We start from the raw sequence: 24056 nt of genomic DNA, 5'->3' as shown, positions 1-24056 counted from the left end.
GGATCATTTCTCCTCTATCTGTGTTGAAAAAAACCATCTTGACATCTTTACTGAGCTGTTCCTCACTGAAATCCTCTTTAAAATGAGAGCCACAGAAATTCCAAGTTACTCCACCTAACACACCCCAGTTTGCTTCAGTGAAGACTCTGGTTTTGATCCATGCTTCGCCATTCAACCTCCTAACTGAAACGTGTCATTCTAACATCCCCAGAGCACATCCAGCAGTTCCAATATCAGCTGCTTTAATTTTGAGGCTGACACAGGCAGCATGGCATAGAAACACAAGTGCTTGATTTTAAATTGGCTAAAATAAAGTTTATTTTACTGTTACAATATATAGTCTCTCATCAACACAACTCACAAAGGGTTTACAAAATAATCTCATTTTCTGATGCATTTAAACACTACTTTTATAAAAATGTTAAAGGTAAAATAGGAATTTGTAGCTAGAAATGTTTTTGTTACATATTTTAGAAGCATCGCAAGAATTACTTCAAACATTATTTCAAACAAGACTCTTCCCTTATGGTGTCATCTTCACAGACAAAACCAAATGTTTATCGTAAAGACCTGAGGAAGGATTCATGAAAGCTTTCTTTAGACAAAGAATACCAGATCTTTCAGGCTGACAGCGAGCCTTGCATTTGAGCTACATTAAGTACTCTGAAACACCTTAGAAGGGAATCTCCTCCCATTTTTTCCCTAAGCTGACTGTAAGGAAGGGAGGAAGCACATAATGCTAACTTTCATGAGTCCCCACAGTGATGACCTAGTATGCAGCAATACCATAACATCCAAAGCTCTGGTCCTCAATGCTGCACAGCAAACCATGGAAATCTTAAACAAAATTGAATTTAAGTATTACAGTTGTCACAAAACCTAGTATTTTAGTATGTTAAAGTTACCTAACGTCTTTTGTGAATCTGGTAGTAACAGACAAGTATTACATTACTCAGCCCTGGTCTCCACTACAATGCACTAACACACATTAGAAAGAGCAGAAAAAGCTACCATTTTCACTGCTGCTAGAAAGATATGTGCTATAGTGAAAGGATTTATGGTCCTGCCAGTCAAATCAGTTGACAAATACATGATTACTTTACATACAGCAAGCAGGTAGAAAGAGGTGCTACTTTTTGTTTTTCATGCATAGTTTAACCAGCTTACAGCTAGCTCATCTCCAGTGAGACCAGAGATGCATGATCCACCATTTGGTATAAGCCAAACTACCAGCAAATATATTTCCAGTGCAATTGAAATTGTCTTTCTTCAAGAAAAACAACTAAATTTAATGCTACTTCTCAAAAAGCAATGCTTACGATGCGTCATTTTCTACCTATTTTGGTCTGCAATTCCCAAGTTCCCTTCCTTTCCACAAATCACATCTGAAGACAGATGATCACAGTGCACATTTTTTTTTTAGGCAAATGACCATCTCCCCCAAGAATAAATTACACTGCCCATGATCATCCCTGAGAGCACTGCCCTAGCTAGACACTTAGGAAGTAAGCAATATCTCATAGCTTAGAGAAAATAAAGGCTGTTCACCCCGTATGATCTTGTGGTTTTAGAATGTAAAAAAAATGCAGCTACTCTGAGCATTTAAATTCCCTGAGCGAAGTGAAATCTGAAGACAGTAATTTGTAACACAAAGCATAGTAATATCTACAGCTGTACTTAGAGAAGCTGTAATTTTTTACAGTGGTAAAAGACGTTGCATTACAAGCGTACAGTAGTTAGTGGTGTGGTGGTTCCTTTTACTTGCTTCCTGTCACAGGAAATATGATGACCGCCTTTGGTGCAGTGAAGAAGCTTGATAACTTGGTATTCTTTTGCCTTCCAATATTCTATCAATCTTTAATTTACAGTTATTGGAGATACCACCAGGCCGTAGTGCAGTACAAGTAAACCATCCTAGAGAGAAGAGAAAGAAACTGTATCATCATACCACACCACCTTCTGCACAAGGCATTTCCATCACTGCCTGGTATGACAGTCACTGCCTGGCAGAAGCTCAGCTTTGATCTCTCTCATCATTTTATACCATGTCCCTTCTGTATCTGAACACAAGTTCTGATATCAAGGCAAAAAAACATTCCCCTTCCCTCTTTGAGATGGAAAAGTGTGTTTAAAAAAACCCAAAGCAACACCTGATACTTGTCTTTTATTTTTAAGTTATAACGGAATTATCTTCATACGACAGGCTCTCATTTACAACTCAAGTTGATTTCCAGCTGATACTGCGGGGCAGAAAAAAATAATGTAATTAAGTAGTTCTAGAAGGCGTTGACAAAAGCTGCACTTGAAAAGCCCAGACTACTACTATACGTTTATTAAGTAAAGAATACAAGAGATTAAAACCCCGCAACTATTAGTTTATTAAGTCATGTTTCGCCTCTTCTGAGACCACTCCACATCATAAAAAAGCATTTCACTTGCAAAACAGGGCACTGCCTGACTCATTAGTCTTACTTACGTCACTTAATTCACACACAGTTGGTGACAGGTTTAGCACTTAGGCTGCTTCCACCATCAATCCACTAGGCTGCATTAGGCCTGTTTATATGAACAGGCTTTAACAGAAATTTTCTTTTGAAGAGAAAACTGCATTAATCACAACTGACATATGAGAACTTCTACCATATTTTGCTTTTGATGTTTTTGCCTATTAACACATAGGACCTAAGATAAACGTCCCTGGGGAGTTACACAGTCCTCTGTGAGGGAGTATACTCGCACATTAAAAAAAAACCAACAACCTATATTTTTAATTAAAAAGTTCATTACAAAAAAACCCAGTAACAAGACCTTTGCCCCTTTACAGGTTCTGAATTATAATACAGTAAAAATGGAAATTACCATTTTAGTCTAAATACAGTATTTTGGGAGAATATATATATTTAAAACAATAATTTGTTATCTATGTAAAAATGCTTTTGACCAGTTGGTGTAGCCTCAAGTAGTCAAAATAATCTGAGACATTTTGCATTTGAGGAAATTTAGGATTAAGAAATTGATCTCAACAAGACTCAAGAGGACAGAACGTGCTTTTTCACGCCTCCATGACACACGCTTTTTCTTCCCTTGGGAATTCTTTTCAGACAGTGCCTATTGACACCTCTACATTCTGTCTGGAAGATGACCTCTTATTAGAAAAATAGCCTCGTTTTGCTTCTAGTGCCACAAAGCTCTTTCAGCAGAAAACCACCATAATTACTGCTGCGTATAATTATTTTAATCTCTCTTCTACCGTTAGTTTCTTTAACTTTGTCTGGCTGCTAAATAGTGCTACTGGAAACAAAGCTGGGAGGAAAAAAGCATAATACGTTATTTTCAAGGGAAAAAGGAAGTGGAAGAGCTACTGGAATTTTCAAATGTGATGGTGAAAGAAAGCAGATTCATAACAAAAGGGAACAGATCTGCAACAATACTTAGATCAATTCAGCCAACATACTCACTTAGTAAGACCTGAAACTCTGCTTCTAGCTGCATATTTTGCCTTTTACTTAAAGAGATTAATATTCTAAGTCAGGAAAAGAGGGCACCAAAAAGAAGCCAATTAAAAAAAAGTAATTAATCATGAAAGGTCCTAAGAAAGGCCATACCAGAGCAGATCAAAGGGCCACTTAGCTGTATGGTGAAGGTCCAGATAAAAATACACTAAAAGGACAAGTATGCTACCTCCCTATAGATTTTTCCAATTTCAAAAGTCTTTCTCAGGAAATTCCTAAGCCCGAAGTCAAAGCAGCTTTGTATCAAGTGTCTTCTGATGACTTTTCTTCTATGAACTTGGTCTGTCGCTTTTATACCTACAATCTTCTGGCCACTCCAAATCAAATCTACGGAAATTCAAAACCAAAAGCTTTGCATCACGGGAACGATGAGGTCATTCCTAAGATCAAGACTAAAGATCCAAAAAAAGGATTAAAATGCAGGCACTGAGAAAAGTGGATTAAAGAATTATTTAATAAGAACCATCAAAAACAACCAGAAGGGTCATGCTGGAAAAGCAGGACAGCACATTAAAATACCTATAGAAAGGACTATGCTCAGGCTACAGCAAGTAAACATTCCCTAACTTGACAGCTACAGGTAATACAAATAGCTTCAGACCAACAGCAAACATGCACTGCAACTCTCATGCAGCTTTGCTTTTGTTTAAAGGATGCTTATGATGACAAATGAGGGCCTAGTGTAGGGTAAATGCCAATCAATCTTAACTTCAAGGGACAGGTATGAAAAAAATCCCTGTTATTCCTGTGTTACCAGTGCTTCAACACCCAAGATCTTCACAAAACACTCCTGAGCATTTAAGAACCAATTAGGAGGAGTAAAAGCCTGTAAAAAAGTATAGTGATTATGCTCCAGAAATAAAATTCCACACAACATATGTGATGTTACATTGCATTGGAAGAACTTCCAATGTAAATGCTGCCAAGTAAGGGATGTTAAAATTAATGTCTTTGGCAAAGAGAAACATCTCTGCATTCATAAAATCATTTTTCTCAGCAAGAAGAATAACTGCTGACGTGAACGAATTTGCACGTGAAATACGTGATTCAGAAGGGCAGTTATTTTTTTCCTCTAACAGCGATTGCACCCATCTAAATAAATATACCGGTGTCTATGCCTTTAAATTACTCTGCATTGCATAAGTAGCTACTGAAGTAGTTATTTTCCTAGCATGATGAATCTACAATGAACTTTAGGAATGGGTAAATGAGAACGGCAGGTTTTTGAAGACTGTTTCAGCATCCTGGTGAGAGCTGTTGGGGCATTCCAGACTCCAACACTGGCTCGAAAAGGCTGGAAGGTTACGATGGCACAAGATGCCCTTGGAACTTAATGCAAAATCTATCAAACAGTCCTCCATATTTGTAGTCTCACTGGGCCAAGAGAGTCATGTCCCTCATTGAATTTCAGGTCTTGGTGAAAACAAAACAACCCATTCCATTTTAAGATTTGACCTATGCTTTTTTTTCCTCGGTAATTATCTAAAAACATTTCCCAAGATTTTTTAATTCTAGAAATGCATCCTCTATTTCTGCCAAATAATACAATGTGAGATTATAAAAAATGACAATGTCATAATTTTCAAGATTTTGCATGTATTTAAAAAAAAAGAAGCAATCATGGTTATTTTTAGCATTTCTACTGTAACTATTGGGCATCCTAGGAGGTTTTGTAACAAAATGAAGAAAAATTAAGGATGATCTTTCAAACTTCTTGGCAAAAATGACTATGAAAGCACAAGACTTGACAAAAAGCAAAGATCTTCTATTTACCCAGAAGAGCAGGCTTGTGAGAAATCACCACTTGCATACTGATTTTATAATACTGAGAATAGAAATATCATTGGAGAACATATCCCAAGATGACTGTTGTCTTTGTGGAGCTGCTGAATGACACTTCACCACTGAAAATGAATCAGGCAGACCCAATTCTGACAAGAATAAAACCCACAAAACTCCAGCTAAGCAGATCCATTTCTGACAAGCAACAAAACCTATGCAGGTTGTTTTGAAGTGCTGCCTCAAGAGCATTCTTCATTTATGAAAAGCTCTTGTACTAAGATGAAGTCTAAATGCACATACATGTGACTACACCCCTGGACTGAGAGATAAATCACCCCCCTGCTATTTACTGAAGCTTTTAGTACAGGACACTTCCATCACTGTGCTAATTGCTTACATTTACTTACATAAATTCATTATGTTAGAAGCAGGTTTGTTACCAGTGCAGGCTTCCTCCTGGTTTCTATTCCTTGCTCCCCAAATCAGGTTAGGTTACATTCTCTTTTCTTCCCTTCATATTATTATATAAACAGCTAAGACATCAAGTATGGCATTTATTCCCTTCAAATGCAGAAACTGAGGTACTCAACACAAGCCTCAAAAGACTTTTAATGTCTGCCAACACTGCAGCATGAGCCACACGTGACTGCCCTGACTGCGGGATCCCTCTTAGTTACTCAAATCAGGTACAGTTGATGCAGCATCCAAGACAGCTCAAGATCAGCTTTCCACTCCTTGCCGTTGACACAGAAGCCCTCTTGTAGGGAAATTTAAATGTAAAGGATTGAGCTTGTGTGTGCATAAACAAGTCAAGAAGACTGAATCTGCTACTATTTTAGCCTTTCTGCCATCTGCTTAGATTGCTTTTCAAACAAAATAACAACAAAAACCCTGTTTCTTCTCACTGTATTAAACATTAACTTTTCAGACTTCCAAGTTTAGATTAATATACAGTTCATCATACATGATGATTTTACACCTACTGTGCACTGGGCAGACTATGCCGCTGTTTTGCTGCACCTCTAAAACATTGTGACCCTTCCCACTACCAAGATGCTTCAAAAGACTCCCCAAGGAAATAAAAATGCTTTCTTATTTGCAGAGCCAACAGCACTGAAGACAAAGTTATCAACAAGAAATACTTGGTTATACACTCATGCTGTGACCAGTACAATGTGCATCAAGCGTATTAATTGCATTTGTTACTCTCCGTATCTTTGATTTGTGCTTTTATAAGCATGTTTACTCCCCTGACCCAGTCACAAGGCCAGCCTTACTTGGGATGCTTCAGTCCTTTGATTTCTTGCAGAGAGGCAATCGCCAGAAAGGAAAATAAGGAATGTTAATTGAAAGGCTGGTATAATTTAGCACTGATACAACAGCAAATCGTTTCAGAACAGAAAAAAAAAACAACTAAACCACACAACCCTTGTATTCAGAACATCAAACTGTCAAGAACACTCTTGGCACACGGCATACTTCTCAACTCTATTTGCACTATAAAAAACATTTTGCCTAAGTGTGAGAGATTTTTCAAGTGCCTTATTCAGATAAGTTTGTGCTACCCGATAGTTTCAGAAAGTATTCTTGTATTCTAAAACAGAGAACCTGGAACAAAGCCCCAGCTGCCGCACGTACCTGTACTGCACTCTCTCCTATGGCTTGCCGAATTTCTCTCAGTGTCTGGTAGTGTTCTAGAAGGTGATCACCACATATTATGTCTACCTGTCAAAGAACACAAACACGTTCAAGTTCAACCTACTTTTGGACTAGCAAAGCAGTACCTAAACCCTTTAAGTGTGATTAGAAGAGTTCAATTCTGGCATGTCAGACACTAAAGCCATCTCCGCCTTTGTTGTCCAAATGTATTTTGAGAGCAGCTCTGCAGAGAAGGACCTGGGGGTGCTGGTCGATGAGAAGCTCGACATGAGCCGGCAATGTGTGCTCGCAGCCCAGGTGGCCAACCGTATCCTGGGCTGCATCAAAAGAAGCGTGGCCAGCAGGCTGAGGGAAGCGATTCTGCCCCTCTATTCCTCTCTTGTGAGACCTCATCTGGAATACTGTGCTCAGTTCTGGAATTCTCAACGTAAGAAGGATATAGAGCTGTTGGAACAGGTCCAGAGGAGGGCTACAAAGATGATTGGAGGGCTGGAGCACCTTCCCTACAAGGACAGGCTGAGACAGTTGGGCCTGTTCAGCCTGGAGAAGAGAAGGTTCAGAGGAAATCTTATAGCGACCTTCCAGTACCTGAAAGGGGCCACAGGAAAGCTGGAGAGGCGCTGTTCACAAAGGCTTGTGGGGATAGGACCAGGGGGAACGAGTATAAACTGGAGAGGGGCAGATTTAGACTGGACATTAGGAAGAACTTCTTCACCATGAGAGTGGTGAGACGCTGGCACAGGTTGCCCAGGGAGGATGCTCCATCCCTGGAGGTGTTCAAGGCCAGGTTGGATGGGGCCTTGGGCAGCTTGGTCTAGTGGGATGTCCCTGTTCATGGCAGGGGTGTTGGAACTAGATAATCTTTAAGGGCCCTTCCAACCCTAACTATACTATGATACTATTTAGTGTGCACATCATTATTGCCTCCCACCCCACGCCCTCGACCTGGTGCTCACTTCTGGAACAGAGAATACACTGTATTGCTTCACTCACAGTTTGGTGCATCTGTTGAAAAAAAATTGTTTAATAATAACTGTAATTAATTTAATGGGAATTTAGATCATGTATTAAAATGATCCCACAAACATCAAGACACTCCGCAGTTGCAAAAGAGGATAAGCTGGTTGTGCCACTGACAGAAAATGCTCTATTGCTACCTTCGTTCTTATCCTGAGTGAGAAAACAGGTGAATAAGTCTGCTTAATGTGACTGTTCGGAAGAAGTGTTTTAACAGAAGAGAATAGCTCACTGTATACCACTGTCAGTAATTACTTCACAATGTCCTCCCTCCAAATGCAATCACTACTTCTGTGATGTGAGTGAAGGGCATACTCAGCAATTCTAAGTAACGTCCTCTGCTGCAGCTAAACTATGTCAATGATGCCTGCAATTCCAGAGGAGGCACTTTGCAGCCCACAAAACCAGTAGTTTAGGGAAAAAGGGAAAAGAAATCACAATGAGGTATTCTGAATTGTTTGCCTTGACTACTACATGAAAAAGCTTCTCCATATAGTTACTATGAATTTACCGTGCATAACATAAATCGTCTCTAACATGTCAAATTAGAGCAGCAAACGCAGCACTGTTTCTCTTTGAACTGCAGCTTGCTTGCAGTTTCCTTATGAGCAGTTTCTAGATATGGAAATGACAGGGCTCTCATCTGAGCCCCAATCATGAATTACAATGACAACACCTCAAAATTAAAGTTGAAAAGATTGACAATGAGCTGTCCCACAGATTTCTGCAAGGAAAACCTCTTAGCACTGCCACTGCAGTAGTTGGGGAGCATACTGCAATATCATTATGTATTCTCTTAGATGGCTACTTTTCACTACAGGATGCACTGTGTGCTTCAGCTATTCAACTTCCCTGAATTTATGCTCTTCTGCGTGCTAGCGCACTACCTCTCTCTTGCTCTCCATGAAAAGATTTAGGAAGATTTATGCCTCGTGCTGGCAGACAGCGTTGTTCTGTGAATAAGGGCCATGAGGATTCTACTCCTTAGAGGCTCAAAAAGGACTAATTCCCTTCACCATCTGGTTAGTATGAGAATAATGTAGAATACTCTATTCATGTTAGTGAAACCTATAGTGCAGAAGATGTAAACTGCTTTTAGCTTCTAGGGGGAACCTAGTAAAATCTAATCTGGACATAACATTAAATATTTAATAGGTATTGATCCGTATATACATACATGTACAGAATTAACAGCAACATTTGATGTATTTAACACAGAACTGGAAAGAAATATAATTTTCTTTTTGAAAGCTGGTTACAGCTATTTCTGGTGTTTCCCCTGCCTTCTAGCCTCTACAGTTATTATTGCAGGAAGACTATTATAGAAAGATTATTGCCAGCTTTGCTTTCCAGTGATAATGAGTATAATTACTTTTGCTTTATAAGCTCATGTTTATGATTTTTGTACTAGGAGGCACTAAAAACTCAATCCTGTTCCTACTGAAACATACATACATACGTACACATTTTATATATTCAACAGAAACAGAAAATCCACTCGTTTTGCCCAATATAGGATGCAAACAGACATAGTGACAACTGCTGACAATCTTTCAAAACAGAATGGAATGCTTGAAGATATTTCACTGTTGATGCTGCTGCTGCAGTTTCAAACAGTAGTCATTAAAGTTCCAGTGTCTTCTAATAAATTGAGAAGAATTTTCACATTTACCATGTTAGAGTGCTCTGAATCCCAAATGCCTAATCTTCTCATTCCAGCATCAAAGCCTGAATTTCTGCCTAGTAGTAGTTACACTAGCATTCATTCTGAAACAATTCCTTCCCCTCAAATAAACGATTCAGTTAATGCTGGAATTTTCGCTAGCCTCATTGTGAGGATACTTTTATCTACTCAGAATATGAACTCAACACTACCTGAAAACTACAGAGACTCTCACTGAGAGGAAACGAGCATATGAAAATACATTACTCCCTCAGAATGAATAATTTATATCTGATTTGCTTTGTCACTACCGAAAAGGTAAGCAGCATGAATAACTCATTACTGAGGCACACAGCCATGCTGTACTGTCTCAGACAGTTACTGCTGTATGAAAATACAGCCGTAAATCCAAAGCCAGCACTTAATTTCCACCATTTGCCTATTCACAGCAGTATTGGCTTGATTTGCCAATAATTGCCTTTAAGAATTGTTTACATATGACGGAATTCCTGCACCTTCTCAATTGAATGGGTGTTAAAATAAATTGAAGAACTGAACACTGGTTTTGACACGCAATTCCTATCAAAATGGTTGAGAAATATGAAGCTGAATTCTGTGCCATATTCTGCTCCTTTGTATTCTTATTTGGAGGCACATGCCTACATTTGCATTCATACCTTTTATTTCCACGCATCTATTCACAGTAGCATTCTCTCTTAGCTGTTGTTTGCTTCTTCAACATTCAGCTGAATTTTAGCATTACTCAGCTCCTACCTCAGTCTCTGCCTTCATATCCTCCCACGTACACACACCTTCCTGCTTATATACTCAGTTTTATCTTCCAAACAGCAGTACCTCTTGGTTTTGAGTTTCATCTGCTGAAATCTTAAGTGGCATGCTAGAAATTCTATACAAATAATAAAGTATTATAATGATAATTTAAATGCTTTGCAAACGAGTCGGGAGAGACCTTCCTTGCAGATCACAACATTGTTTCATTTTTCAATCCTTTCTGCACTGAAAAAAAGCTAACACTATTTCCAGACTCTAACAAACTATGGGAAATGTCCTGCATGAAGCATAGGCATTAAATCAATCCCCGTGAGCTTGTAAAGTGCCGCTGCAAGTGGCATACCTGACAAGCAGGGTGAAGATCCATTTTTCTTCTGAGGAATTTCTCCACATGCCCAATTGTTGCCTCCGCTGAAACACGTACAAACTTCTTTTCCAAAGGCTGCAAAGAACAAATGTAAATTTCATGATGTTATACATTTTCAGCCATCATACCTCATAAACCCTAAACCCAAGCAAAAGGCCAATAATAGAGGGAGACAGCTTAAATTTTTGGACACTTCTCTGATCTACTTCCAGCTTATTTTGTAGGGAAAGGACTAAAAGTGTATTAAAATTCCAAGTTCAAACTTCCCGCTGTTTAAAACAACTTTTAAAAGCAATCAACTACTGACTTCAGTCTTACTTCACTATTGAAGTACTAGAAAATAATATTTGCTATTAATTCTGCATAGACATCAGTATTACCACGGCATTTTAAGACTTTCAACCCTGACAAGCATTTACTCGTCAGAAGCAAATGAACTATTTTCCCAAGTTTCCTTATCTTCCCCAAATCAGGTTTGTGTACCAAACATGATTCAGACACTTAGACTATGACATCTTATAATGTAAGGACCTTATGTCCCTTAGTCTCCTGGCAGTATTATGGCTTAGGCTGGAATCAACTTACTAGTCCATAAAATTCCAGAGTCAATTAAAATAAACTGCTATGCAGAATACAAGGGCAAGATTGGACTGAAGTCTTTTTGTATGATTTCTGAATACTTTTACAGCAAGGGCTGTAATGACAAGACATCTGTTATGCCTCAAAAATTTTAATAGGTTTCTCTTCTACAGATAAAATCTAAACCAGCCAACCAGTGATACAGGCAGCTACGTGAAGAGGCACAAAGGCAGAGCAGATGACTGCATTCAGAGTGATAAATGGATTACCTTTTGTGTCAATTAACTAGATTTTGATGTTGACTTCTGAACAGCTGCAACTTATCCAGGCTCATTATATTCTTTAAATGTGAAAGAGGGGTCAGAGTGTCACAGAATCCCTTGAATTCAATCATGAATTTAAATACATATGCATGATAACTGTGGTTTTGGACCAATAGTTTGATCTATTCATGTACAAGAGCTAGAAATGCCAGTCAGACATGGGGAACCATGCTGCTGCATGCTTCATGATAATGAATTTATGCTCACTGCATGTATAAATCACAGTTCGTGGACACAGACCTTGTCATCTGTTCCCTTCCCCCTCATGTCCACTTGAAAAAAAAAAAGAAAGGTTGAAAACCCTTTAGATATGAAATTCAACATCTAGTTCAGAAAAATAAGACAGAAAAAAAAGTAATGGAAAATAATGAAAGACATAGCAATGCTAAAAATGGATCAGGATATGGCTTGTGAGAAGTGGAAGATTTGGAAGGTTGATGAGTAAACCACATCATCACAAAGTGGAATAAAAGAAGTGTGAAGATATAAAGCATAGTGAAGAACATGAGGACAGAAAGGAAGAAGAGAGTGTGAAGCATAGAGTCAACATACAGCATGGAGTCTGAAAATGCTGTAGAAAAATACTAGTTAAAAGCTGTGGTGTTTCTTATGACTCACACATGGTACAGAAGTGTAAATATGCACACAAGCTCAGTGGCACTGTGGTCTATGGACAGTAGGATTACTTGCAGCATGAAACTATTTACGTGAGTAATGGTGAGCAGCCTTACATCTTCAGCATTCTCAGAACACTCGAGTTAAACTGAGCAGGAGCATGTACGGCTTAAAAGGGAAAAAAACCCAAAACATTTGCACACACAAAAAAACCCCTTTCCTGAAACACAAATACTCCTTAATGATGTTTGCGCCCAGTATCTTTTTAAAAAGTCAAGGCTATTCATGTTGGAACGGCGCATTTAAGAGGAGGTGTCCAAATCAAATTTTAATATTAGAACATGTAAGTTAATAAAATGGTTGAACTGCCCAACAGTCATTCTTGTGTGGCCCAAAATGAATGGGATAAAAAACAAAGCAAAGAGAAGGGCAAATATGAGACAAGAAGGATGGGAGGTGATACAAGGGCAAGAAGATGAAAAAAATAATGTGAAATGTAACAAAAAAGATAATTAAGAACATTAGGTAGGTGTTGGGGTGTAACAGATGATGAAAAATGACTGTGAACATTTTCAGGAACGTTGTGCTCCTTCTGCAGATTACTTTTGTTTTACAAAACTGTACTCACATTTTAACTTTGTGAAAATTCTTATTTCTGTATTTGAAAATTTGAAATTGCCTCCTAAGCTCTGTCATAATAAATGTAATTGCTATTAAAAATAGTATGAAAAACTGTAACAAAATCTAACAGTTCAGATTTGAACCTGAAAATATACTGACTAGAAATCAACTCGGCTGAAAACATTAAGGAAATCAGTAAAATGGTACAACCAGAAGAATTAATAAAATTAATGTTACTAACATGTTTTTTCACAAATTATTCGACAGTAAAATGTTCCTGCTAACTGTGCCAGTTAGGTGTCTCATATTCCATAATTCTGTGCATTCCATCCTTTCAGTCCCACAATTCCAATATGATGAAAGATTAAATGCACCATATGCTGAGCAATTTTAGACTATCTCCTTCTTGCCCTTGCATAGAGCCTTGTTTTCTAAATATTTAGCCAAACTAATGGAATGACAAACTCCAAGCATCTTTAACTACAGCACATGAATCATGAAGGCAGCAAACAGCCTGAAGGTCCTCTATGAATTAGTACTGAAGCAGCTTAGTAGGATGATCTGTATTGCAAGAAGACCCATATTCTTGAGCAAGGATTAGCAACACTATTTCTTGTTTAGCCTGCCAGCTACCACTGAGACAAAACACTGTCAGTGAAGGGATGCAGAAAAGAATAAGCTTTCTGCTGGCTAGGGAGGTGCACTGTGCCATCCAAACAATTTATATATAGTTTTTCTGTTAAATGTTTAAGCACATCACAATTTAGGTACTATCGTTACACCTCAGGCTAGTGTTCTCTAAACAACCTACACAAGCTTTCGACTACAATTGAGAACCTTCTCCAAAACCGAGTATTTTAGACAATGTCTATGCCTTTGTTTAGGATTGCAATAAAAGCCATAGCAGCACACCTTTTGGAGATATGCTAGAATACCAAGCTAGAAACACCTGAGTGAGATTTCATGATTATCATTCCCATTCTCCCACCAAAACTTTCATTATGTAGCCTCAGAAGCACTCTCTTCCTACTCTGTGATGCTATACAACAGCAGGTTTGAAAGTACACTGTCATCCAGGGCTGGTTATTACTATGCTGATGAAAGCTCAGGCTGTGCTCAGTGTGAGAAGAACAAACTAAAATACATTCAGGTTATACAGATTTCTGAAGTAAAATATAAGAAAAATTCAAATCACATCTGCACCTTAAAATTCCCTGTGCCTTCGTTAGCTCTGAAAAACAAGAGAAGAGTAAACAGAGTCAATATTGCTAAGGTTCACAGTTATTAACATCCTAAAGCTCTTTAACAGTGACATTGATTTAGTAGTCTAGCATATCAAGCTTATTTTTTGAATCGGATTCTTCCTTTCATTAAATTCTATTAGAATATAATATTAGACCAAATTTTTATATCTTTTTCTCCTTCCCTTTATGTGGTACTCCATTTTTCTTGTGAATTCAGCTATTTATGTCTACATGAAATGGTAATAGGTTTGTCTACATGAAATGGTAAAACACAACACAGCCTAAACCCATTTTTATACATAACACAACAATCACTTTCATAGGAGCAGCTTGTAACACTAATGCTGCTTAAGCATCCACACTTTATCATCCTTGATATCTGGGACTTTAGCAGACAGTAGCTAAGAATCTGTTGACAGAATACGCCCAACCACCAAAAAGGCTTTCCGGCCTGTTGTTGGTCTTCCAGACTATGTTTAACACAGGTTTAACGCTATCTAGGAACTCAGAAAAGCAGCAGGTTTATCTCTGGAAGGTGGAATACACACGAAGGTGAGAAATGACTGAATTCCCAGCTGACTTCAACAGAGTTTCATTGATCTCCACAAAGGGCAGGTGATCATCTATGCTCCACACCTCCATCTTGTAGTGCAATGTATAAATTTCAAAATGAAGCAAGCCCGATTAATGACATTTTATTATTAAATATTAAATTCATTTTAATTATTTATTTAAATTATATTTATTATTAAATATTAAAAATTGCATTAGCAAGTGTGTATGTATGAGAGAGGGGAAAAAAAAAGAGCATTATTTCACAGCACTGGAGAGGGCAAAAAATCAAACATCACTATAAAGCAACTATACTTTTACTGACCATTTGATATAGCAAAGAAATGCTTTTGTAATGCTTGTGCAGACCACACACTACCATGACACTTTACGTTTACTGTAACCGAGTATCTACATCTCCAAATATGTAGTACCAGCTATCAGAATTAAGTAAAACAATCATCAAATTCTGTCACAAAAATGAAATTTAAAGTTACTAGGAAATAAACATAGAAAACGTTTTCCACTATAGCCGTCATTTTTGTTCATACAGTTCCACAGCCACAGGCAACTACGTAACATGCTCTAATACCACAATACAGACAGTCAAACTTTAAAAGTAACAATTTCTGCTGGCTAGTCAGATCTATTCCAAGTTTTCTTTATCTAAAGAGCTTTCTTCCACTCTCATGGCCAAGATAAGCTCTTTGATTTTGACCTTTGAAGAAAAAAAAAAAGCATCAACCCCTGCCCATACAAAGTACCAAAAAAGTCACTAAAATTAATTGCAAAGTAGATGCTGTCAAGGCATCATCCTTCTTTTTTTCTGCTAGAAACAATCTGTGCTTCCTTCCACATATGTAACAAATCCACAGGGGACAGTTTCACATTGCATAGACAGTATTTGTACAGTATTACCTGCTTTGCTGCCAACACTGGAATGGAACCTTGAAATAAAACTACCAGAAAAACAAATGCAACAACAGAGATTCAAAAGTCATCTTTCTTCACAGACAGGCAGATAAACATTAACTAGTTTTGAGGTCTAAGTTGCCTGACATTTTTTTTCCTCTGAAAAAAAGGAAAACGTACCTGCTGAGAATCACGGGGTTGGGGGAACAAAAAAAAAATAACCAGGAGATCTTTGCAATGGAGATATAAACCAAAGTATTTTCACTACAGTAAGTTCAAACTCCATCTAATCCTGCAGCCAAGAAAATCTAAGGAAGCTTTCCTGTAGAGTCGTCATGTGTTCCAACCTGAAAGGGACATCTTTGGAACTGAAATCTAATTCCCTTTCTAAAAGTCATTTTACAATGAAATTATCACTGAGGAAGACATGAGGCTGCTGGTATAAAATCAGGTTCCTATGCCCCTTCATTCCACACACTCCCTCTGCCACCTGCTGGACTAGCACAGCAGTGACCGGCACCTATCACAGGCCCCCAGATGGGCATCCCTCAAACTCATATCTGGATGCTTAAGGAGATGCAGTCACAAACGAGGCAATAAAATAGCAGCATACTCATTCCTAACCCAACATAAATGTAGAGTAAATATCAGTAAATTTACTCTTTTCTACCTGTTTTCAGTCAAAGCGTTTTACCTTATGTCTATATTTAATCGCATTTTAACCAATGAGGGGAAAAAGTATATCCGAGCACCAGGTCACATCACCCGTTTTATACCACATTCATTAAAGAGAAAAAAGCCTTTCTAAGTAAAACTAAAAACTGTACTTAAATAAAGTACAGTTTTTTACCTTATGTCTATATTTAATCGCATTTTAACCAATGAGGGGAAAAAGTATATCCGAGCACCAGGTCACATCACCCGTTTTATACCACATTCATTAAAGAGAAAAAAGCCTTTCTAAGTAAAACTAAAAACTGTACTTAAATAAAGTTTTGAGTATATTACATACAATGGTCACAGGCCGAACAGCTATATAACATCTTATGCTTTTCTCTCCCGCTCAATACTTGGCCTTCTCAGTAAGAGAGTAACCTGCTCTTACTGCAAAAGCATTAATTTCCTCAGTCTCATTTCTTCATCACATGAATGTATTCCCATACCATCCTACTCAGCAGAAAGGCAGTATTACACCTTGTTTAAAAAGAGGAACCTGAGACAGACTATGATGAAAAGTAACCAAGAACTCCAAGTACCCAATTTGGGACTGAGATTGGCTTTGTCTGCAGAACAATTGACACTACTGTTGCAGTCATGACTCCCACTGCTTTCAGCTGTGCTTGTGAGCGTTCAGCAGTTCTGCAACTCAGGCATACAGAAAATGAGCACTGAAATTAACTCAGGTGTGTGGATTCACAAGGACATTCTACAGCACAGTTAGGGATTGTTCCCTAGAGGTTTAGCTCTAAAAGCCTTCTCTTTTCTTCTTGCAATCCCACTCCTCATCCATTTAAAGAAATAAAGAAGCCACAAAATAAAAGCCAACAGAACAAAAAACCTACATGCCGACACCTACCTGTCCAAAATTTACCCATGGAGGAAATTTGTTCTGCACGCTGAATAAAGTGAGACACAGTGGAGACACCGGATTTAACATATAAAATGACCCATAATAGTGAGTCTGAATCAAGACTGTATACTTTACTGCTAGAATTTCCCAATTGCTGAGGGCTTGATTTCACATCATTTCTGTAATAGTCTGCTATGATTACATAGTGAAGTGCCCTGAACATTCAGACAAAGTTTGTTGACACTTTGTTCAGACAAAGTGTTGACAAGTGTTGATACTTTGTTCAGACAAAGTCAGGCCAAAAGCAGGCACAATCTGTGTAGAGGGGTAAGAGCTGCACAAAAGTCAAGTGCCTCGCCCTAACTGAGGTTCTGCACTGTATGGTGCTGGGCAGAGTAGTTAGAGCTTTCAATCTCTTCTCAATTACCATTTCTCAATCACTAACATGTAAACTTGCACATGGCCAAAGAAATACAATTTTGCCTTCCCATATTCCTGAAAACAACTCAAGTTTTTGGGCTAGATTTTTCCCCCATAATCCATGCCTAAAGTTGTCGCCTGATACAAAAACTTCAGTATAGCTCAAAGTCTGGGAAACTGTCAAGAAAACGTAAGAGTAGATCACATTATTATCCCACCTATGGCATTAGGTGAACTCTACACTTGCTGCCTAGGTTGTACCTGCAGTCCCCGAGTTACAGGAGCAAGTCTTAGCACAATCAGTATTACGGGTACTGCCACCTACAGGGACCAAGGAAGTGTAAAACTGTTTCATCATTCGCTTTAGTAAGAATACACTACTTTGTTAAAAATAAAATGAACACATGAAAGTTTTAACACTACACTTTTCTTTTCAGAAAGATATTTTCATAGGAAGACACCTTACGCTTTTAACTTTTGCATCATCTAGTTACAACACAGCTGGCTGTCACACTTGCACTGTAACTTAAAACCAGCTCCCCATCTGCTATTTGAAATGGAGGACACGCACATTCAATGAAAACTATGAGCCAGTAACAGTCTGACACACACACACAAGCGGCACGCTCACATCAGTCACTTGCTCTTACATTTGCCCATAACTCACCCAATAAACTCCAGAAGTATGGAGATGTCAAGTTCTGGTGGGATCCGGAACATGGAGCCCAGAACTTTCCGAGGTCTTCCTCTGCTTGCTGGAACTGGCTGTGGGGCAGCTAAAATATTCAAACAGCCAGAATGCAAACACAGCTTGAAATAAAAGCAGCATAAATTGCTAACATGCACCAAGCAAAACGGATTACTTCACAAGGAAAAAGTGCCCATGCAATTCATCCCAATCTTTTATGACCAAATCAGCTCTTCACACATTTCATGCTGTGTATCTGAACCCGCACTTCACTAGCTTTCAGCCTGGCATCTCTCCAAAAAGCTGTTTATTTGATAGTAAGACAAAAAATAATTATAATAATCCCTTATCTGTCAGACTTTGAAGTTCTTATTTTTACTCCTTTGTAGCACTATAAAGGGCCAAAAACCAAAGTTAATGCACGTTTTGGATCTATTTCCTGATTGTAGTCAAAATACAATCAGTTTCTAAAAAAATCCAACCACGATCTCAGTTTATGTGCTACTGGTTCCATCTTCTATTTTTGTAATTGGAAAACCATGACAAGTCACAGTAATCAGACAACCAAGAATCCCAAGTCTCCAATACTACATACCTTCTTCAGTTGTAAGCTAATATTTCTAGGATAGCCCTTAAGAATAAGTGATACAGTAAATATTTCCTTAAGTGTGTCCTCTAAAGTGATTACAGCTCACCTGGTTTGGGCACTTCTAATCCTCTTTCTTTATAGAAGTCATGCATTTGTTTTTTCTCTCCTGAAAAAGAAAACCAAACCAGGATACAGAACCAATTGGAATGGTATTTCGGATGTTGAGAATATCCATAAAGTTGCCAATGGTCAAAGCAGTAAACACTGTCGAAGTTCCTACAGATGCTCATCTTTGCTGGTATTCCATACGAGGCTGGACACTTTAGATACCAACACTAAGAGGTAGTTAAAACTGAGAAGAATGAGAAACTGACCATAAACCATACTGAAACGGTGGCATAAAACTAGTATTCTTCTGGCTGTCCCGAGTCTATTTTTATACCATCTGTAGTCCACACATATCCACTAAATATGTATTTCACTCAGTCTACCTACACGGACTGTGGAGATTCACTGGCTCCCCAAGTTCAAGGTAAATGATGCATGGCAGTGAACACAACTAAAATCAGAAATATAAACATGGCAGTGAAGGAAAAATAAAAACATTTGAGAGAATCAGCGTTGGCAACATTTTTTCCACTGAGGCAAGTGAACTTAGAATGATATCTTCTGCATATCTACAAAAATACAAGGCGTGACAATGAAATATTATCTGGATACAGCAACGTCCATGTTCCACGAGATGGGGTACAAACCACTATCCATAATAGCATTTAGTAGCCAGAAAGATGCTAGTTGGCACAGCTAATTAATCGGGATTTATAATCAAATGTTACAAAACTATTTTAAAGAGCCCAGAGTAGAAATGCGACTTTGAATGACTGTTTCTGTTCACTCTTTTCAGTCTCTAGATGGTAATAAAATAAAGGGACTTACTTTCCTCCAAATTGACAACCAATTTATAGACTATGTCTTGCAGTTGCCGGTCCAGTCTATGAAAGAGAAAAAAAAAATTGTCTCTTTCAATTGTAACAGAGACACCAAATATACTGCTGAAATATGACATACATAAGGAGAACAGTCACAGAGGAGCAACTCTGTATCTATCTAAGTTCACAACTTGACAGCAGAACTCCAACAGAAAGAGCCATGTAAAATTGAAAGCACCATCCTTCAAGAATTCGTGAACAGTTCAAGGTACTAAAACTCAACTTTCAGAGTTAATAAATAGATGCCAATAAAGCTTTGTCTAAAAGGGAATTGTAGCAAATAGTTAAGATCTTGTATCACCTGTGACACCAAGCAAATGCACAAAAATACTCAGAGTGGAGGTAACAAGCCCGAGAAAGGGATACAAATTAGATAAAGCAAGCAATTGAGTGCTTTTGTCTTCACTATTGACATGAAGCTTACATAAGCAAATAACACATTGCCTTTCTTGTAACTGTTCATTCATTTGAAATAGGAAAGCACTACAGGGCTGTAATGCAAAGCACTTAAAAGCAAGCAGTAAAACTTGAAAAAAAAGTTATACCTGTAAAAATGACATGATGTCATTACCTGATGTTATAAAGAGGCTGTGTCTGATGTACAACGATATTGCATTTTGGACATCTGTTGCTATAGTAGAAGTGTCTCACTATGCAGCTTTTGCAAACTACAAAAGAAATAAACCCCATAAACATCACACCTCAATTACACAACACCATCTGTTTAAACAAGAGAAACAAATACACTCAGACTTCTCAAATAAGCAAAAACAACGCAAGTCTTTCAACTTTCAGACTCGAGTACGCAGCAGCTTTCTGCTTGTACAGGACACAACACCCTTGAACACTCAGTCATTCCAAAAAATAATCCTAATTGGAGTAATGCAAAGCTAGGTGTTCAGTGTTGTTAATTGTTACCCAGAACACAAGTAGAGCTAAAACGACAGAACAGACTGCTACAGATAAAAAGATTTGCTGAAAAGCACACTACAAACAGTTTCAGTAGTAGAATCAAACCAAGAATTTACAATTCTGCCACTGTATTCTACTTTGTACTTTGCACTGCAGTGTAAAAATTTAGAGGGAAAGCAAATGAGTGGAAATATCTAGAATAATTAACTTCCTGTCCAATCAGCCCCACATCAGCCTGAACACATAGAATGTTTCCACAACATTTATGAGGAAACCGAGAGATCATCACAGTTGCACTTGCAACATTATGCTGTCCTCACTAGCAGTTGTGCATTTTCCTAAACTACAAACTATGCTGAATATTAAAGGGCTAAATATTAAATATTTAAATATTAAATATATTAAAAGCGCTGAATATTAAAAAGCTAAAAAAAAAAAAAGAGGAGTTAGCAGCTGGATGGACTAGGAACCAGAGATTCTTGGATTCAGGTGGGAACATAAGTGTGGCTGAAAGAGTCAGCTTCACAAAATGGGGTTTATTGACTTTGAGAGAAAATAGTTCGGTTAGAAAGGGAAAAACTGTTAACACAAGCATTGAAGGGAAAAACAACAAGACAGGAAAAAGGAAATCAGTTTTTCATTACCTATCTACTTCTATTCATCAGCTTAAAGACTAACTGTTCCCAGATGCTTAAAACCATTTCTTTATCTGAACTGGTACTTCCACACAGCCGCTTACTGAGTTCTGTGAATGTACAAACTCATATCAGCAATAGTTTAGGAAACTTTCTAGTCCATTATGAGCAGGGCAACTCAAATTTATCTTCCCAGTTACATACTCAAGTTCCTAGAGTCTAAAGAAAATACATAGTAGTTTTGGTTTTGTTTTACTTGGGCTTTATTTTTCCCTACATCTTCTTTGCTCTCAATATGGAAAAGTACGCTGACTCCACGATGGATTTATTTAACGATTTTCTGATGCTTACAATATCCACAACTATATTTTCCTTTAAGGAACAGAATAAACACAACACATGCTCACGTCAAACAGAGAATTATCTTTCTGACGCCACCTCAACAGCCAATTTTTGTTTGAATTTGAAGCAAAACTCTGAGAGTGACAATTCTGATACTTACAGGTGTGCAGACATTCTGTAATAGTTGTAGCATCAATAAAGTAACCTTTGCAGATGGAACACAGGATGTAAGGGGTCAACTCTGCGAGGTTTATCATACGCTATAAAGAAAGTTTGCAAGAGTATGAATACACAGGCTAATTCATGTAATTTCCCTGACTGCAGCTTCCAGAATATCACAGCTTTAAACTATGAAAAAAACCCCAAAACGTGGACTAACTTGCTACAAAAATGAGTTTTCCTAAGAGGTCAATGAAGTCAATCATTCCTCACATACAGCTCTTTTCTAAAGGTTTTCATCTAATCTTCTGAATTGACCTTTTAGTGAATGGGAATCCAATTTGTTTAATGAATCACATCTGACAAGCAAACTATACACAATCCTTGGGGAGGGGGGAAGCTTTTTGGATACACCCTTTAACAGATGATCAGTAATCAGCAAGCTTGAAGTGGATATTGTTAACAAATATCATCATCATTTGAAAAGCTCAGCAAGTGTGCTAGGGCCCTCAATCAGGCACTCAGCCAGCGCTGTCTCTTGTGTCTCTACACAGCTAGGGATTACCCAAATACAAACTGAAGCAAAGACTGACATTTCACTGTTTTAAATTCTGCTTAGGAAATACATTTATCAGGAACTCATATAACTAGTTTCATGGCAATTTTCCTGCCCGAAGTCTACTCTTTCACAAAACAAGATTTCTTCTATACCAATGATCCAAGATCTGTTCAAAAAAAGATAACATTAGATTTTTACATTCCATTTCCTCTAGTCTCAAAGCCAGTCGAAGGGAAGGTGTCTCTGCACATGGCTGCAGGATTGGAACTGGATGATCTTTAAGATCCCTTCCAACTCAATGGCTTCATTCTATGGCTTCGTGGGAACGGGTTCAGAGGACTACAAGGGTGATCCGAAGGCGGAAGTACTTCTGCTAAGAGGACAGGCTGAGAGAGTCGGGGTTGTTCAGCCTGGAGAAGGGAAGGCTCCGAGGAGACCTTACAGCGACCTTCCAGTACCTGAAGGGACTACAAGAAAGCTGGGGAGGGACTTTTTACAAAGGCTTACAGTGATAGGACCAGGGGCAATCAGTATAAACTGGAGAGAGACAGATTAAGACTAGGCACAAGGGCTCCCCACGCCCCACACCCGCACGCGCGCCGCGGGGTACGCTGGGAGTGGGGCCTGGAGCACACCCCGCCTCAGAGGGCGCCCCCCCCTCCCCTCACCTCCCGGTCCTCGTTCGAGTCCAGGTCCCCGTCATCCGTGCCGAACCGAGCCCCCGCGTCCCCGTCGAGATCCTCGTCCTCCTCCTCTTCCATCTCTTCTTCCTCGTCGTCTTCCTCATCGTCCTCATCGCCGCTGGACTCCGAGCGGCTCCGCTCGAACTCGAAGGGGATGGAACGCGACCCCGAGCAACCGGGAGCCCCCTCCATCTCCTGGTCCTCCTCGGCCGGCCCCGCACCGGCCCCCTCCCCGCCTGACAGCCCCGAGACCGCGGAGCCGACATCCACCTCCGTGTCCATGGCTTAGGGGGAAGGCGGGCACCGGGGCAGACGCGGGACCACACGCCCGCGGGGCACGGTGGGAGCCGTAGTCCGGCAGCGCCGCCTTCAGTGCGCGTGCGCAGTGGCGCGGGGCATGCTGGGAGCTATAGTTTTAGCGGACACATACCCGCCCCAGTGCGCATGCGCAACTGCTCGAAGGCCTCGCGGCTGCCCCAGCCGGCAGCTGCTTTGCTGACGCGATTTTTGCGGTCGTCGCTCCCCCAGCTGAGAATTAAGTGACTCGCTAAGGAAGCACAGGTAAAGGTTTGATTTATTATGAAAGCGCGGCGATCACAAGATACCAGTTTCATTCCACAAAAAAGTTTTAATTTTGATATATGGTTTGGGTTGGAAGGGACTTTAAAGATCATCTAGTTCCAGCCCCCCTGCGATGGGCAGGGACACCTCCCACTGGATCAGGCTGCCCAAGGCCCCGTCCAACCTGGCCTTGAACACCTGCAGGAATGGGGCAGCCATGGTTTCACCTGTGCCAGTGCCTCACCACCCTCACCATAAAGAATTTTTTCCTAATCTCTAACGGAAATCTACCAACGCACCTGTATTTACCC

General features: G+C 39.2%; 1 protein-coding gene across 3 annotated transcripts; it reads right to left on the bottom strand.

Annotated features, from left to right (window-relative positions):
- Positions 1-288: 288 nt before the first annotated feature.
- On the bottom strand, positions 289-23509 carry PCGF6 (polycomb group ring finger 6). Of its 3 annotated transcripts, none has more exons than XM_009555788.2 (10): positions 23170-23508; positions 21944-22043; positions 20466-20562; positions 19842-19897; positions 19012-19071; positions 18296-18404; positions 14134-14161; positions 10769-10867; positions 6933-7019; positions 289-1914 (listed from the first exon to the last, which is right to left on the bottom strand). In XM_009555788.2, exons 1-10 carry the CDS (start codon positions 23464-23466, stop codon positions 1858-1860), a joined length of 990 nt encoding a protein of 329 aa, XP_009554083.2. In that variant the 5' UTR covers positions 23467-23508; the 3' UTR covers positions 289-1857. The 3 variants fall into 3 exon arrangements, with proteins under 3 accessions (XP_009554083.2, XP_053927579.1, XP_053927580.1); XM_054071604.1 differs by lacking the exon at positions 289-1914 and adding an exon at positions 1921-6596 and having other exon boundaries at positions 23170-23509; XM_054071605.1 differs by lacking the exons at positions 289-1914; positions 14134-14161 and having other exon boundaries at positions 6971-7019; positions 23170-23509.
- Positions 23510-24056: the final 547 nt, after the last annotated feature.

Source organism: Cuculus canorus, chromosome 7 (genome assembly GCF_017976375.1).
Source record: "Cuculus canorus isolate bCucCan1 chromosome 7, bCucCan1.pri, whole genome shotgun sequence".
NCBI classification, from domain to species: Eukaryota; Metazoa; Chordata; class Aves; order Cuculiformes; family Cuculidae; genus Cuculus; species Cuculus canorus.
The sequence above is the reverse complement of the archived record's forward strand: the minus strand, read 5'-3'. Positions and strand labels throughout refer to the sequence as shown.